The 15,823-nt window shown below is 40.9% G+C and overlaps 1 protein-coding gene across 6 annotated transcripts in view; it reads left to right on the forward strand.

Moving 5' to 3' along the window:
* The first annotated feature begins 1,370 nt into the window (after nt 1-1,370).
* Nucleotides 1,371-15,823, forward strand: part of PLEKHA1 (pleckstrin homology domain containing A1) — a 30,929-nt gene continuing 16,476 nt past the window's right edge. For 3 of the 6 annotated variants that reach the window (XM_014886804.2, XM_014886800.2, XM_014886803.2), the window contains exons 1-2: nt 1,371-1,514; nt 14,775-14,935. In XM_014886804.2, the coding sequence (XP_014742290.1) occupies nt 14,795-14,935 (141 nt within the window). In that variant the 5' untranslated portion in view covers nt 1,371-1,514; nt 14,775-14,794. Of the gene's footprint in view, nt 1,515-1,571; nt 1,733-14,774; nt 14,936-15,823 lie in introns of those variants that run through there. The other 3 variants (XM_088169416.1, XM_014886802.2, XM_088169415.1) reach the window with 1 other exon arrangement.

The following is a 15,823-nucleotide window of genomic DNA, read 5'->3' on the forward strand; positions in this document are numbered from 1 at the left end:
AATATCTGCCACACTCCCGATAGCTCTGCCAGGATGAGAAATGTCACTTTGGAACTTTAGCGGGGGAGATACGTGGTGCTGCCCACTGTTAATTGTCTTGTATTAACTCCAGTAAAACGCTGTTAAGTGAAAAACGACAAAAAAAAAAAAAAAAAAAAAAAAAAAAAAAAAAAAAAAAGTAGGAGTAATTGTGAATGAAGTCCAAACTGAAAAGCTTCTGGCTCATGCAGCTGCAGAGTGTGTGACCTCTCCGGGGTTTGATAGGGAAAGGTTGCCATGGGAATGGTGTGGCATTGTTTGCGGCTGACTTCAGCTTTTATTGTTGTGCTCTGATTACAGCTTTTGTTTCACTGTGAAGTATGGTTGTTGCATGCCAGCTTGAAACAAAGATGCATTTACAGGCAGCGGTGGAGTTCAAATGATTTCCATAATTAGAGATATCACTGCTTTAAGCAAGGGAAAGAAACTTCTGTGTTGCTATTTCAGAAAACGCAAAGTTTTTCGGTATAAATTTAAAATGTGCTTAGAAAGGAAGAAACTTCCTAGTAAGACTGGTTAAACATCATTGAGGGAAATTGTCATTTGCTACCAGGACCGATGGCAAAAGGCTGTGAGGCAGCAGCTGAGTCTCCAGGTGAAGGAGGCTCAGGTATCCCAGTCCAGCTGTGGGATATGCAGACCTCGAGTTTTTGCTACATTAGCAAAGTATACACAGACATATATCAACATCTTGATTTACTACATCCTTAAAGCTTGTTAGCTCCAGGATGTCCTTGAGTAAGGGAAGCCAACTGTGCTATGTGTTCTAAGGGCACTGCTGACTCACATTCGTATTTAATTTGCCATCAGCCAGGACCCCCAGTCCTTTTCCAAGGTGTTTCTCTCCAGTGCCATTCCAGAATCTGCCCATACAACCAGGGTTGATCTGTTCCAGGTGCAGAATCTGGCACTTGGCCTGTTGAACATCACGTGGCTGGTGAATGCCGGTTTGTAGAATCACAAATCACAAAACAGTTTGGGTTGGAAGGGACTCAAGTCCCATCCAGTGCCACTCCCTGCCATGGGCAGGGACACCTTCCATTGTCCCAGGCTGCTCTAAGCCCCGTCCAACCTGGCCTTGGACACTTCCAGGGATCCAGAGGCAGCCACAGCCTCTCTGGGCCAGGGCCTCCCCGCCCTCACGGGCAATAATTTATTTACAATATGCAACATTTCCTTCCCGGCTGCAGCCTCCGCATTAAATACGAGATTAAATCCCCAGCAATCGGACTACAACTCCCATCATGCCCCGCGCCCCCGCCCCTGCCCCCCACGCCGCACTACATGTCCCGGCAGGCCGCGGGGCGGCGCGGGCGGTGGCGCGGCGGCGCATGCGCAGTGCGGGTGCCGGCGGTGCGGACGGAGGCGGCGGCGGGACCAGCCCGTTCCCGGTGCGGGGCTCGGGAGCGGGGCCGGGAGCGGGCTCGGGGAGCGCCCGGCTCTCCTCACGGGGCTCCCGCATTGCCACCACTCCAGTAAGTGCCTCGGCCCGGGGCGGGGCTCGGCCCGCCCTGGGTGATGCCCTTCCTTCCGCGCCTGCCCGGTGTGTGACCGCGCAGGGCACTGTCCTGCTCCCTGTCGCTCCCTTTTTTCCTTTCCGTTTTCCCTGGAAGGCGCTCGGCGGCGCGGGGGGCTCTGCCGGCGGCGTGGGGAGCCCGGGTGGCGCAGGCAGGGCGCTGTCACAGCCCCAGAGGTAAGAGCAGAGGTGATCTCATTGCTCGTCACGCTCCGCTCTCCCCCGGCCGCTGGGCTGTGGGAGCACGCCGGCACGGAGCGATGTTATCCGGGCTCAGCCCGCGGGGATGCTGTGCGGGGCTGTGCGCTCCCCCTGCGCCCTCCCTCGGCTCGCCTCGCCTTTGGGATCCCCCGAAGGACAGCTCAGTGCGGCTGGGACAGCCGGCCTGTGCTCCCGGGTTTGTTTTTGCCGTTGGAAGGCACAAGTTTTGGACGGGGATGTGTGGGGAGGCTGCTGGCACGCTCTGAGCCCTGTGTTGGGTTAGCTGCGAGCGGGGTTGGTTATTTACTGAACCGAAGTGTCTTTAAATGGATAACTTGGCTATAAATGAATGTTAAACTGTAACCACTGTTGTTATAGGCGCAGTTTTTATCACCTGTAAAATTCCAGATAGACATTTGACATGCTGCTAAACTTAACACAGACTTAAATTCCGCATGTGTTGTGCAGCTCCCTTGGGAGGAACTAATGCATGACCTTCATAAAAGGCATTATGTTATTGCATCAAATGTTTGCAAAGTAGCATCAAGAAGACGGCATTTTTCTCTCTGGCAGGCTGCTGCTTTGAGGCCTTCTGTAAGAAAAATGTCCAATTTTCACTAAGCAGTGTATTGTGTTTATAATCAAGCAGAATGAACAGTCTTAAAGTGAGGAAGCAGTTATTGCTTTGTTACACTGAGCACCTGAATTAGGCATCAGCAGAGCGATGTTACCTGAGTAAAGCTGAGAGGTAGAATATTTTAATTTTTTTTTAGATTCTTAAGAGCTACCTCTCTCCATGCTTCACCTTCTTCTCAAAGCAGAGTACTTTCAAAGAGACTGCTATGCATAGAGCAAGCTGAACAGCATCAACTTCTTTGTCTTCTGACAAATTCCTTGCTTTCTTGACAGAGACTGTAATGTCTATAAAGATAAATTTTCTCTTCTCCTTACCCAATCTCATCCGTGACCCTGCAGGACAGAGCCGTATTTGCTCATGCAATTTTGGGGCTTATGATGTGTGAGGAGCTGCTTCTTACTGTTGAAACTAAATCAACAGGATTTGTTAGGTTTTGTGGCTTGGTTTTTTGATTTTTTTAATATATTTGGGCTGCATTCATTTTGATGCAGTATAAACACAATCCTAACCGAGCTGGAAGTGTGTGTGGTAACTTCGACTGGTTGCTGTCTCATGCGTTATTCTGTCTTATGGAACACTGAACTTGCATTTTAGGTCCATTCAGTCTTGTTTCCTCCTACTTGTTATTTTTAGTTGAGAGAGTCACAGCAGTAACAATACATGAAACTGTCAGGTTTGTGAAGCACAGAAGTGTAGAAGTGCAGTTTTCCCATTTGTCACATGAGGAAGTGTTAGAAGTGGGGTGAAATCTCTTTGGTAGGGAGAGATTCTGGGCCTGGCTGATATTTGGAGGAGAGTCTTATCCCTATTCAGGGATAGATAAGCACTGATGCAGAAAGTGATAATTCAGGAAATAATACATGGGGGTTTTATGTGTCCTGGATATCACTGAGTGCTACACTGCTGGAATCAGCTTTGCATAAAATAATAAACCTTTGTGTGACTCACTGAGTTCTATTTGCAGTTATCGAGTGTTGTGATTTGGTTTTATGAGTGTAGAAGATTTAATTCCAAGTTCGTAAATTCTAAAGACATCTATTTTCTTGAGCTATTTCTCTGCTTTAAAACTACATTTAGCCTCATGTTCCATTGCATAACTCTGCATTTTAAGAGTGAAATTAAAGCAAAAGATGCACAATGGGTCACTGGCAGGTGTAGTGCAGTGCTGAGATGTTTCAGAGGAACAGATGCTTTCATACAGATTAGAGAACAGGCCAAGAAGAATCATTGTATAAAGAAAATAAGCAGCATCTTCATGCTTTCCCACCTCCTCCTTCTCTCCTCCCATATTTATTTTTTCTCAGGAGTAGTAGCTGAGTGACAGAAGACAGACACACACATGGGGAATACAGAAGGCATGTGCATGAGGAAGAGACCTGAATGCAGGAAAAGGCCTTGTTTTTTCCAGGTAGCTGGGGCTTGTTCCAGAAGGCAGCAGAGCTATCTCAGCTCAAATAAAGGCTGACTGCCTGTCAGAGAGTTGGTGTAGAAGAGAGGAAGTGCAGAAGTCAGTTTTTATTGACTGTAACAGATTAGAAAGAACTTGAGGACATTACTGAAATAAGAACAGATCTCTGCTTGTAACACAGTCTCCAGTGCAGTGTTGGATGTAGCCCAAACTGCCAGGCCTGCAAAATTCTTAATCTATTTTAGTAGATTTAGAATTCCATCGATGTCTTTATTACTGACTGTTCCTGGTTATTTAAGCTGACAGTTATCATAGTAAATGCAGTTCCTCCAAAGTGCAGCAGACCAGCAGTGTTGGGGAGTGAGTACATGTTCTAATGAGAATTTTCCTTGCATTCTCTGCTGTGCTTTTGGATGTATCCAGCTCTACATCAGTGTTTAGACAAACAATTGCTTATGATATGAGAGCATGTCCTGCAAGATGGGTTCTGTCAGGTGTTTTTTTTTTTTCACTGATAATTATGAACAATAGGAACACTCTTAGAAAATATTTACTGGGGTTTCGAGCCAAGTGAACCTTGTGCAGTGGTATAATTGCATGAATATACAAGTTATTTCAGTGCCAAAATGGGAATTTAGGTAACTAGCTTTAGCATAAAACATTTTTACAGCGTGGAACAAGTGCTTAAGAAGTCACCAGGAAATTATACAAAGAAACACAACAATCAGTACATGTATTCTTTTGATTTTGAAGCTAAATGCAATGGGACATGGCTAGAAGCATTGCTGTCAATGATTTATAAAATTATACAGGAAACCTAAATATCATAATCCTAGTGAGCTTATTTGACGTATGAAAATAATGTAACTGCTTTAAAAAAGTCACCTGCTCTAGAGGTCTAAGTGACAAGAATTGTTCAGGTTTTGAAGTTATACTTCAATGCAGAGAATCACTGATGTAAATTGGAATGGAGGATATGGCTGAGCTGCTTCAAATTATTTTTCTGCTCTTACACCGATCTTTCAAATTAGGACTTTGAAAATGTACAGGTCTAAGGTCATTTTGATACACGCTGTACCCTAACTGTGAGAAATATTTAGGTGCGTGTTGGTATAGGGCTCAATTCTATAAATAACACTTTCCTCTCAGTGCTAGGTAAAGCAGCACGGTTTTGTTGCTGTTGAGGAAGGAAGCTGGTTCATTGTCTCAGCACTAAGCAGCATTTTCTCCCTCCAGGGACTTGCAGAAGCATCTAGAATGTGTAGGTGTTTCTTTAATCTTGGAGAAGGAACTTATTAAGCTTTCTGGTGCAGAACTGTATGAGCCACTTATTCTTAGCAGATGTTATCTGCACAAGTAGGGAGTTGCAGGTCTGGTAGACATTTGTGGCATTCAACAGTTTAAACAGTTTTCAGGTTTGAACATATGCCTTTGCCTTAAAATCTGAATAGTTTCAGGTATTTTATGTAGAAGAAAGGTTGTTCAATAGTGAGGTTGCTGCTCTAGGACTTGGGAAACAGGTTCAGCTCACTGTGTTGCCAAAAAGCTTCCTGTGTGGCCTGGGACAAGCTGCTTCTGTGTCCCTCCATTCTCCTACTGAGAGTGCTGAGCAGCAGCTCTGCATCACAGGGGTGTTCAGGGATGGCAGGTTGGATGTGGCCAGGAGGTGCTGATGTGGGGCACAGAGCTCCCTAGTGCTCCAGAAACTGGAGACACTGCCCAAGTTAAAAAACGGGGTAAGCTCCAGGCAGGAGGAGGAAAACCAGGAAAATACAGTGGAAAAAAGGTTTTGACTGGAAATCTCTGGTGTCACTTAGAGAAAGCAAGTCCCTAAAACTTTTAGGAGCGCTGCATGGCCTTGTTTGTTTAACAGAATTTTAAAACAATGCTTAAAATACCCACACAAACATGTAAATCTTTTATGTTATGGTTCTGCCACACAGGGGACAGTAGCAAAGCTCTCTCTGTTGCTTTGCTGGTTGTTCTCTTCTTTGGAAGATGCTTTTAATTCTAGCTAACCATTGCATCCAGATGTTTTGGATATCAATTTAGCTCATTTTTCTGCTGGCATGTAAGCAGAATCTTTGCAATTGGGCCTGATTTACTGACTTTTCATGTGAAAGAGGTTGAGCTTTTCTACTTCCCCACTCTCCCAAAGGGAAAAAAATTTGCAGCCACCTCTAATGAGCAATGTCTTTAGTAATGTTATAGAGTTAAAAGTATTTTGGATTTTAAATATTTCTGGTGAAAATAGGGCACTGTCATTGCTATAAATTGAAAATACAGACTAGACAGCAATTATCAAGCTTTGCAAACATGTTTTCATTGTTGAGAGTCAACACTCCCAGGAATAGTCTCTGTATACTGACAGATAGGTGGTAAATTAATTCATTTAATATGTAATTGTTTTGATGTGTATGCTCTCCCTGGGTGCTTTGGTACCCACCACATTTACATCCCATGTCCAAGAAAATGTGTTGGAACTTGTTCAGACTAGTGACTTAATTAAGTGTTCTTCTGTTAAGCACTAAAACAGTTACATGCCAGGTTTGTTGTAAGAGTGAGCAGTCCTCTTAAAACTACACTTCAAAAGATGTTGTTCAATATGTTGGTTAACTCTTTAGAGAGGCTGAGAATGACAAATGGAAACTTAGGCTGGGCTAATAATTCAGCTGGCAAGTTATTCCTATATCTGGTAGACTATGCCTGTGTGTGCAGCAGTGCTGGAAGGTTAGGTAACTTAAAGGATGTTAAAAGTGTGTCTGCTGATTTAGGACTTCAGGGTTTGGTTATCTTGATTTTTTTATCATTAACCTTTTTCTTTTGTTTCTCTCTTAAATCAAGTTGGCTGTAGATGCTGTAATTTATCTATACTGTCTTCCTACTTTGTGCTGGTGCCTTGATTTTTGGGTGGAAGAGCGTGATTCCTTCAGGAGGTTCATTTGCTGCCTTTTTGTGGGAGGCAGCAGTACAGAGTGTTGAAAACCAGCCTGTTGCATGCTCGTGGTATATCCAGGATTTCCAGGCTTGCTGAATGTACACAGGACTTGGGATTCTCCTGCCTCATTGTGTGTAGGTCAGACAGCAATCCCACAAAATGCCAGGAGCCTGCCTGGTGTTTTTGGGATTATTCTGTGGGTGGAGGGCTGTTATTCTCCCTGCACACCATAACTGAGGTTTTGAGAAACGCCTTTGTTAGTGCAGAGCAGCTGCTGGGCAGTCACTGGTGTTTGTTCCATCCCACAAATGAGGAGGAAGGTGAGGCAGAAGGCCACAACCAGGCATGGGCTGTACCTGACATGAGGACAATTCCCTGTGCTCGTGGCTTGGTTCCAAGGAGGAATGCTGCTGGAAATGAATCCTGGGAGAAGTTTCAGTGAGTGATGTGCGTGAAGTGTTAGTGTGCTCCAAAACCTGGCACTGCAGAGCAGCTTTCACTTTGTGGGGTTTGTCTGTGTGTCGGGTGAGACTTCTGTTAAACATGCCAGTGAGGTTTGATTTTCTTAATTTAAGGTGTATTAAAGAAAGGGAGGGAGAGGGTAATGTCCCAAAAACTTTGCCATTTGATGGGAGCTTAATTTTCCCCTCCCACCTTGGTAAACAGGAGCTGGTGTGTTCTGTAAATGCACGTTGGTTCTCCTACATGAGACAGACAAAGCCCTGCTCATCCTAAAGAGCTTTCACTGCACTTGCACTGACTGAAGAGCTCTGGGATTAGTCCTAATCTCTGGGAATCCTTGTGTAGTACTGATGTAACTGATAAATCAGCTGGATTCTGGAGGAAATATCAAATCTTTGCAGTGGAGGGAATTTTGGCCCACATGGTGGATTATACAACGAAATGAATGCAGTCTGTAGTGTAAATATTAAAATAAATGAGGTGAAAATCGAAAAGCAATGATTTTTTTTTTTCTTTTCCAAAGTTTTCATGTAGGTTAACCATTACATTTTTCTTCCGTCTGTGTTGAATTTGCTAAATTAGATCTACAAAATCAAAATTTATAATCAGTTACTCGCTTTGTGTACTTTGATTTCATTAAATCCTTTTATATCTGTAAAAGGGATCAAACCAAACATTCACCTGATAATGTTGTTTTCGTTATTTGATATTGAAGTGAACTGAAAAATCAGTTATTTACAGCCCTTTCTTTAACAACATAAGCATATCCTGTGAAAACTGAAGATATTGCTAATTTCCTAAACAGCTGGCATTTCCATTTCTTACATGCTTCCCAGGAAGAAGGTCCATGTTTATTTGTACTGCTGAGTTTATACCCAGGATTCAGAGTGAAAATCAGCAAGACTGGCTAAAAAATGGCAAATTTCTTTATTCAAGCAGCCTCATCTTCTTTTTGTATTGGACTTCCTGAAGTGAAATAAGCTTCACCAGGATTGGTAGTTTGATGCAGAATTTGAAATTGCTTGAAGTGTGTGGAATTCAAGTGCTTGGAGTGGTTGTCCTAGATGAAACAGTTACTAGTTTATTATTGAAATTAAACAGGGTTTTTTCTAATGACTAACTAGTAATAATAAGTAATCCTAATAATGTGGTTATTTCCTGCTTAATTTTTAATTTGTTTTGGTTGTCATGAACGGACACTTTTTATAGACTAAGCCTGTAAGCATCTTCAAGAACAAGGACCTAATTTGTCATATTTGGAGTTTTGTAGGTGGCACTTATTTAAAATTTTGAAAAGGCCAATAAGAAAAATTAAAATAATTGTAAATATAAATCAAGTCCGAACTTGCATTTTTAAGGATTTTAACTATTTTGTAACTGAAATTAATAAGCATTCATTTTGAGGCTTGTGTGAGATATAAGTCAAAATGAATTAGAGCAACTATATTTTGTTTTACTGTATTTATCTCTGATTATATCTCTTTTTGAGTAACTGTGTTATCTAGAGGCTTAATATAAAGTGATGAACATTACATCTGACTGTCGTTAAGACTTAGTGTTATTGAACATATTCCATCACTGTCTCTTAGCTTTGTTATTTTATTTTGTTGCCTTGTAAGCTGGTCATCACTCATAAGTTATTAATGGAATAATTTCAAGAATGTTTTTTTGTAATGGCCTTGTTGCACAGGATGCTTCCTTTTATTTGTGTTAACTCAGTGCATTTAGAGGGACAATTAAAATAATTGTTTTAGCTGGGCAAAAACCATTAATAGGTGAGGGATTTTTTTTTGTTTTGTTTTGACTTAAAAGATCAGTGATAGAGGAGTTCTGCATCCTGTGCAGTGCATTTCCTCATTCCATCATATCCCAAAGCCTTTGGCTGCTCTTGCAAATACCTTAAAATGGAGGAAAATAGTTCAGTTAAGAACAGGAAACATCACTTAGAGAAATTTCTACAGAAGTTTTTGAGGAAGTACCAGTCTGTTCCATCGTGGAACTTGTAGATCAGTATTTGAAATAGGTCAGGGGATGATGGATTCAGATAACTTCAGAACATTTTCCATAGAACTCCATATTTCCCTTACAACATATTGATTTCGTTTTTCTGAGGTAAAAGTAACATTACAGGATAATATTGAATAAAATCATTTGAGTCGCTGGAAAAGATGGGAGTGGTTGGCTTACTCTGATTGAACAAGTGTTCCTGGAAAACAGCAGGTCAGCATTTTGAACACAGAATCACCACTGGATAAGACTGAAGTCCAAGATAAGGCTGCTGGTTTTGTTAGATGATTCATCACTGCAACAATGATTTTTCTGTATTGTGGTCTGCTTGGAAGTTGGATTAGGTACTGGGGGAGGGATGTATCTTTTGGCATTTGGTCAGGGATAGGAGAGGTCAATGCCACTTGTACTAAAGGTTTTTTAATTTGGAAAATTGATTTTTGCTTAGAAATTATTTTCCAGGTGACTACTGGCCTTTTGCAGCTGGTTTTTCCTTTTTGACTACTTTAGAAAGGGAATCTGAATTTAAGGGGCAGTGTATCCTAGAGACTTCCATTTTTAGATGTAGATAAAAAGTTGATCATAGTGTCCCAGGCTGCTGGCAAATCAAAGTCATGTCTTCCCTGTTAGCAGAAGTATCCAGTGTCTGCTGTGCCCTCCAGAACAAAAATAAGGCAGTGGAGGATCTTTGGGAAATTAAAAAGCTGGGCTTGTCTTTTATATCCATCAATTCTGAATTATATTTTGTTGTCAAAAGAATTACAGCCAAGTCACCTCTCCAGCTCCTGGATTAGTTGTTTGTGGCTTTGTTTTTATTTTTTGTTATGTTTTTGGTACTTAGGAAGTTATATGAAAGGTGGGCAGGGATTTATAGTATTGCCTCGTAGTGTAAGTTATCTCTCTGGTGGGCTGCCTGTGCTGAAAGGTTTTCAAGGAAATCAGAAGAGGTTTGAACTACTGTTCCTGGAAGATTTATGTGACTTGTTTTCTGAGGCTGCTCTGAGCTGCGTGTCTTAGGGTTGGAATTTCCCCCTCCCCACTCCCTTTCCTCATCCTGGATGTACACAAGAAGGAAAGCTTTCATTGCCCTGTTCTTCAGGGGATGAGCAGGACAGCCTGAACTCATCCCTTCCCTCGGGAGGCACTAAATGGTCACTAAAGGAGATGACCAGCTGGGGAGCAGCTGATTTACAGCAGGAAGCTGAGAGTAATTGCCTAGGCAAAAGCCAGGAGCCCTCGCTAATTAAGCTGTCCCTGGAACTGCAGGAAAGACAGGAGATCGCTGGGGATGCTGCTTCACCTTCCCTTTGTGGTGCTGGAGCTGCTGTAAACAGCAGAGCTTAAAAAGGGAGGTGGGGAGGAGGGCTGGGCATGACTCATGGCATCATTTTATATTTATCAAGTGGAGGTGTATGAATGTTGTTCTTCATTTCATAGGGATGAGTAAGTAGGTAATGGATGTTTCTTAATCTTCCTAGCTGATAGAAAAAGAACCCCAAAGTCATCTCCTGGGGTGAGTTAAATCCAAAGTTCTAAATGTTAAAGAGCAGGAAGTAGAACTGTTCCTCTAAATTAAAAAAATAAAAGTAATAAAATATACCCGAAGCTTAGGGGAAATACATGTAAAATAAAGAGATATTAAGTGCCCTTCTTGTATTTCTTAATCAAGCTCTCCTATTATAGTGCAAAGCCTATTTCATGGTCTTTTTATGAAGACAAAATTCCTCTTGCTTTAGTCAGCCAGTGGTCCATGGTTTGTACCTACCTGTGGAAATGGAGTCAAATGAGAGATTGGGCCATAGAAATGTTACCTGGCACCTCACTTCAGTCCTGCCTAGACTTTGTACTTGAAGATAGGAAGGCTGCAACCAATCTGTAATGGAGGTGAACTCAAGAACAGGTGCTGGTGGGAAACTAAAAATAGGAATTTACGTGGGAGAGTTTAAGCCATGTGTTATAAATGGTGAAAAGGAGATGCTCGTGTGCCTCTGCAGGTCCTACTTGTGCAGTCATGCATTTACAGTGAGACCGGGGAAGGTGATCTGGGATTTTTATTTATAGTGGGATATAAATGTTGGGGAATGTCGGTGTGTGTTGTACCTCAGAGGAAAAGAGCGGGGAAATCTGAGAGAAGCTGGGCTGGTGAGGTATGGACCTCCTAAATTAGCACCCTGCTGCTGGAAAGAGGGATGTAAGGCTTCAAAAATAAGTGACACCTCCTGTTTGGATTGTAACACAGCCCTCCAGGAAAGAATTTTAAGGAGCTGGGAGTTCTTACAGAGTGTTACTATACACCACAAAATGGGTTTTCAAGAGCATCTTTGTTTCTGGAGGGTTGTAGCAAGAAGCAGGAGGAAATGGGCCACGGGGATGTTTTTCCTGAAGCAGCACTATGGCATTGACCCACATCTCCACTGCAGGGAGGGAAGGCAAAATAAAATGAAGTTGTATGGGATCTGTAACAGGTTTGATGCTTTCAGCCTTCCTGAAAACTCATAATTTTTTTATAATGCTTGATTCTAGAAGTTAATATACTGTTCTGTGCTGCAGGTTCTGCTGCAGAAAATAACTAAGGGTGCATGTAATAATGCTGTAAAATGTACAGACTTGGAGATTTTTGTTTCATAAATGCTTCAAATAATTTAATGAAAAATCTCACCTATGCAAGTCATGATCTATATATTCTGAAGACACTTTTAAGTTGAAGTTCTGATTAATTCTTAGGCTGGTGGTCTTCCAGCCAGATTTCCTGCATTGAGGAATTAGAGTTCTGCAATTCCTTGTATGAATCATGGCAATTCCATCAATGCTTTTTGGGTCTGTCTGGAGTTGTCAGGAAGGGGATCATGGTGGTGGCTTTGTCATCTGTTCAATCCCTTTAGTAACTGGAAGAAAAGCACAAATTGATTTCTTTAAAATGCTTATTGCAAATTGTGGTTCGTTAATGAAGGTTGAATAGAATTGCTATTAATTTACAGGGGAATCTTGCCAAGGTGTAATGTGTGGAAGCAGGCTTTCAAAAATGGAAAACAGTTGTATGATATTGTGTTAGCTTTCAATTTATAATAAAGTTAAAGGGGATTTTTTGTCTCTTATTCTATAAGACCATCAGTCTGGTAGAGGTCTGTAATCCAATGAGGAATTTTTAACTAATTTGAAGTAAACAGTAGTTATACAATTTACATTTTTACATTAGTGTTAGTTTATGCTGTATTTTCATTAGAGCACAGAGTAGGTGCAAATAGTATCATTTTATAGGCTAGAAATTAGCTAGTAGTACTTTGAAATAGAAAATATTCATTTAGGTTTGGGTTTTTTTTTCTTCTGTGAGAATTGGTTTACTGACAAATAAGAAAAAGCTTCTAAGTTTTGTCTTTTGCCCTGGAAGAAAAATTACAAGTATTGGAGTAGTTCAGCTTTAGCTAATTGTATGTTCATAATGGAGCATTATGAGCATCCTCCTTTCATTTTCCTTGAAAGGTTTTCTGAAACATAGATTCTCTTATAGGGGGAGAGTGCTTTGAAAATTCAGTTGGTTTTATTCAAGGATTCTTAATCAATCCTATCTTGTTTCAAAAACAAGTTTTCCTTGTTTCGTTTTCTTCACATCTGCAGAGAACACAGCTCTAAGTCTGCTCAGACAGGAAACCAGCCACCAATATTTGCCTTTTTTTTTTTTTTTTTAGGCATAGGGCTTTTCTGGGCTTCATAAATTGTTGATATGAAGCCTAAAGGGTGTCCTGGCAATGCTGGATGATTTTGTTGAGGGACCACCTGACAAAAAATTAGGGCAATATTGGTAAATGGGAATTTTTATATTCATTTAAATGCAAACAAGGTGTGATGCCAAGTTTTGCCAGATTAGAGCTGTAATTTAGAGAACAGCTACCCTTGAGCTTGCCCTCAGATGTGTTTATAAGGAGATACTGCTTCAGCATGAAGTGATCCCAAGAGCCTCAATTGAATTACTGATGAATGTTTGTTAAAATAATGATATTGTCCTGAGTGCTCAAGTGTTTATTTTTGTGGTCCTTATAGCTGTAACTTGATTACAGAACTTGACTTAGATCTGTGATATTTAAATTGTGAGCAATACACCAAGAAAATTTAGATTACCTTAGTGAATTTTCTTACTTTATTGAAGAATAAACCTTTGCATATTTAAAGCATTGTGGCTGGTGATAGACTTTTTAAAAACTGATTCTCAAAGTGATTGAGTCAAAAATTTGCTTGTGTTTTAAATTAGTCATATAAAATGACAGCTGTAAATGCACTTATACATTTTATCTTTGTATATCGATCCCCTCCCCAAAAATGTGGATATCTGAGTCCCTAAAATAAACACTGGTTCTGTCCCCAAAACAACACTTGAAAACTTGTCTCATGTTTTGGTGTGGTGTATCAGTAGCTAACTACAAATAATTATCAGATGTCTGTCTCATTATATGTGTAGGTAAATGTATTTAAATCAAGTAACCTTAAAAAAGTACTAAAGGTAAAGAATTTAAAGAAATATTAAAGTGAAATTTCCACATTACTACACGGTTAAAGCTGGAGAAGTTTGAAAATTATGAAAAATGTGAAATGCTTCAGTCTTCTATGTCTTGCATTAGTATTTTTGGATCTGTACTATTTCTGAATTTTGTAACAAAATATGAAGACTGAATCATTTCTTTCCTGCCCTGGGAAAGATTGGCATCAACCTGATTTTTACCATTTTTAGATGAGTATGAAAATTTATCTTTGGTCTTACAGGGCTGACTCTTAAAATAAAATGACTGTCCCATAAAATAAAAGGAAGCAAAACCCATAATGCAAAAGGCAGAGCCATAAAAGGTGAATGGTAAAATGGTAATAGGTGGGTACAATGCAGCTTTTAATTTAATTTTTTAAAGCAAACAAACTAAAAGCACAAAAACATCCCCGAACAAAAGCCAAAGTAAAAGCCTGGTACACTCATATCTCAGTACCATGAGCAGAAGGGGTTCACATCTCTGTTGGTGCACATACAGCTCCATTTTTCCTATTTAATGTGTAAAAATGAAAATATGTTTTCTTAGACACAGTTAGACGTGAAGTGCTTTTTGTAGGAGAGAAGTGTGAACAATATTTCTAAAAGCTTTTTTAATTGCATTTGCCTAAGCAAGATGTGAAAAAATTTGTTGGGCAGTTGAGCTCCTGACAGATTCTTTCTTGGCCACGAGAGGCAATGTCAAAGGAGGAAGTGTAACCCCACTGCTGTCTCAATTTTGTGCATGTTGAGAAGGAGAGCCTTTATTTTTCAGTGATCTTGTAAAAGGTAATCTTGATGCTCATCTGCTGTTTATCACCTGTAACTTTCCACTTAGGCTATTAGATCTAAATACATGCTTCAAAGAAGTATGAAAGTCCTGTCTAAAAATTCGGTGCTGGTGGTGTGGGGAGCAGCTCCCCTTCACTTACCCTTCCGTAGAAACTTCTTCAAGCCACTGGTTGAAACTGCTCAAAATGTCATGGGTAGGCACAGAGCAGTCTTAAAATTAGCAACAAGGAACTTTGCTTACCTCCTGTGCTTTTCGTTGTGCAGTGTGATGTCCAGGGTCAGAAATGCCTTATGTGGATCGCCAGAATCGCATCTGTGGTTTCCTAGACATTGAGGAAAATGAGAATAGTGGGAAATTCCTGCGGCGGTATTTCATCCTGGACACACGGGAGGACAGCCTGGTGTGGTACATGGATAACCCACAGGTGAGCTGCTCCTGCCAGGAGTTTTCCTGCTTTGTCTCCATTTTGGATTTTCTAACAAATTCGCAAAAGAAAAGTGGGGTTCTGTATTATGGACCTGGAAGCTGGGGGGGGAAAGTCATTGATGTCAGTGAAATAATTGTAAATCAGTTTAATATAACCAGATGAACCAAATCACACACCTCGGTGTTTAATTCACCTTTAACCGTATGTGGCAGTGTGTGGTTTTCATTGCATATATATTATATTCCTTTCCCTCAATCAATCAGTCATTGAAAAGCAATTTTTAATGAAACCTGCAATTGCAGTCTAGCATGGCTGGTGTATCAGTGAGGACAGCCATTGTGATGGAGAGCAGCCTTTGGATAAAAGCTGCTTTTACAATGTACCTGCATGCCTGTGTTTCCTAGCAGAGGGAAGAACAGATGATTGCTCAATTGTTTGGGCACAGACTGAGAGCGTAGGATCCACGTCAGCTGACAGCTGCCTGCCAGAAGAATATCCGTGTACTCTTCTGCCAGGAGCAGCAGAGTTAAAAAGCATGAGTGTGCTGTTCAAAGGAACCAGCAAAAACAAAATGCAAATGAAGTGCAGCTCGATGGATGTGACTTGTGACTGAAGCATTTAATAGTTCTTACAGAGGAGAAAAAGAATTTCTGCAAATAACAGAGACTTCAAACATTCGATCTCAATGAGTGAAAAGAAGCAACTCAGAGCATGTGGACAAAATCTTGAAGTGCTGTAGAAATTGCAATTCCTCAGGAGTTTTAAGACTTAATGATATTTACAGTGCACACCCAGGCCTAGGTTAGGCCTTTTATTTCACATGTGTAAATGAAAAGGTTTCTTGCAAGAGGCAAATTGAAACGTCTTGATTTTCTTCCACTGCTG

Source organism: Sturnus vulgaris, chromosome 8 (genome assembly GCF_052056855.1).
Source record: "Sturnus vulgaris isolate bStuVul1 chromosome 8, bStuVul1.hap1, whole genome shotgun sequence".
Lineage (NCBI taxonomy): Eukaryota > Metazoa > Chordata > Aves > Passeriformes > Sturnidae > Sturnus > Sturnus vulgaris.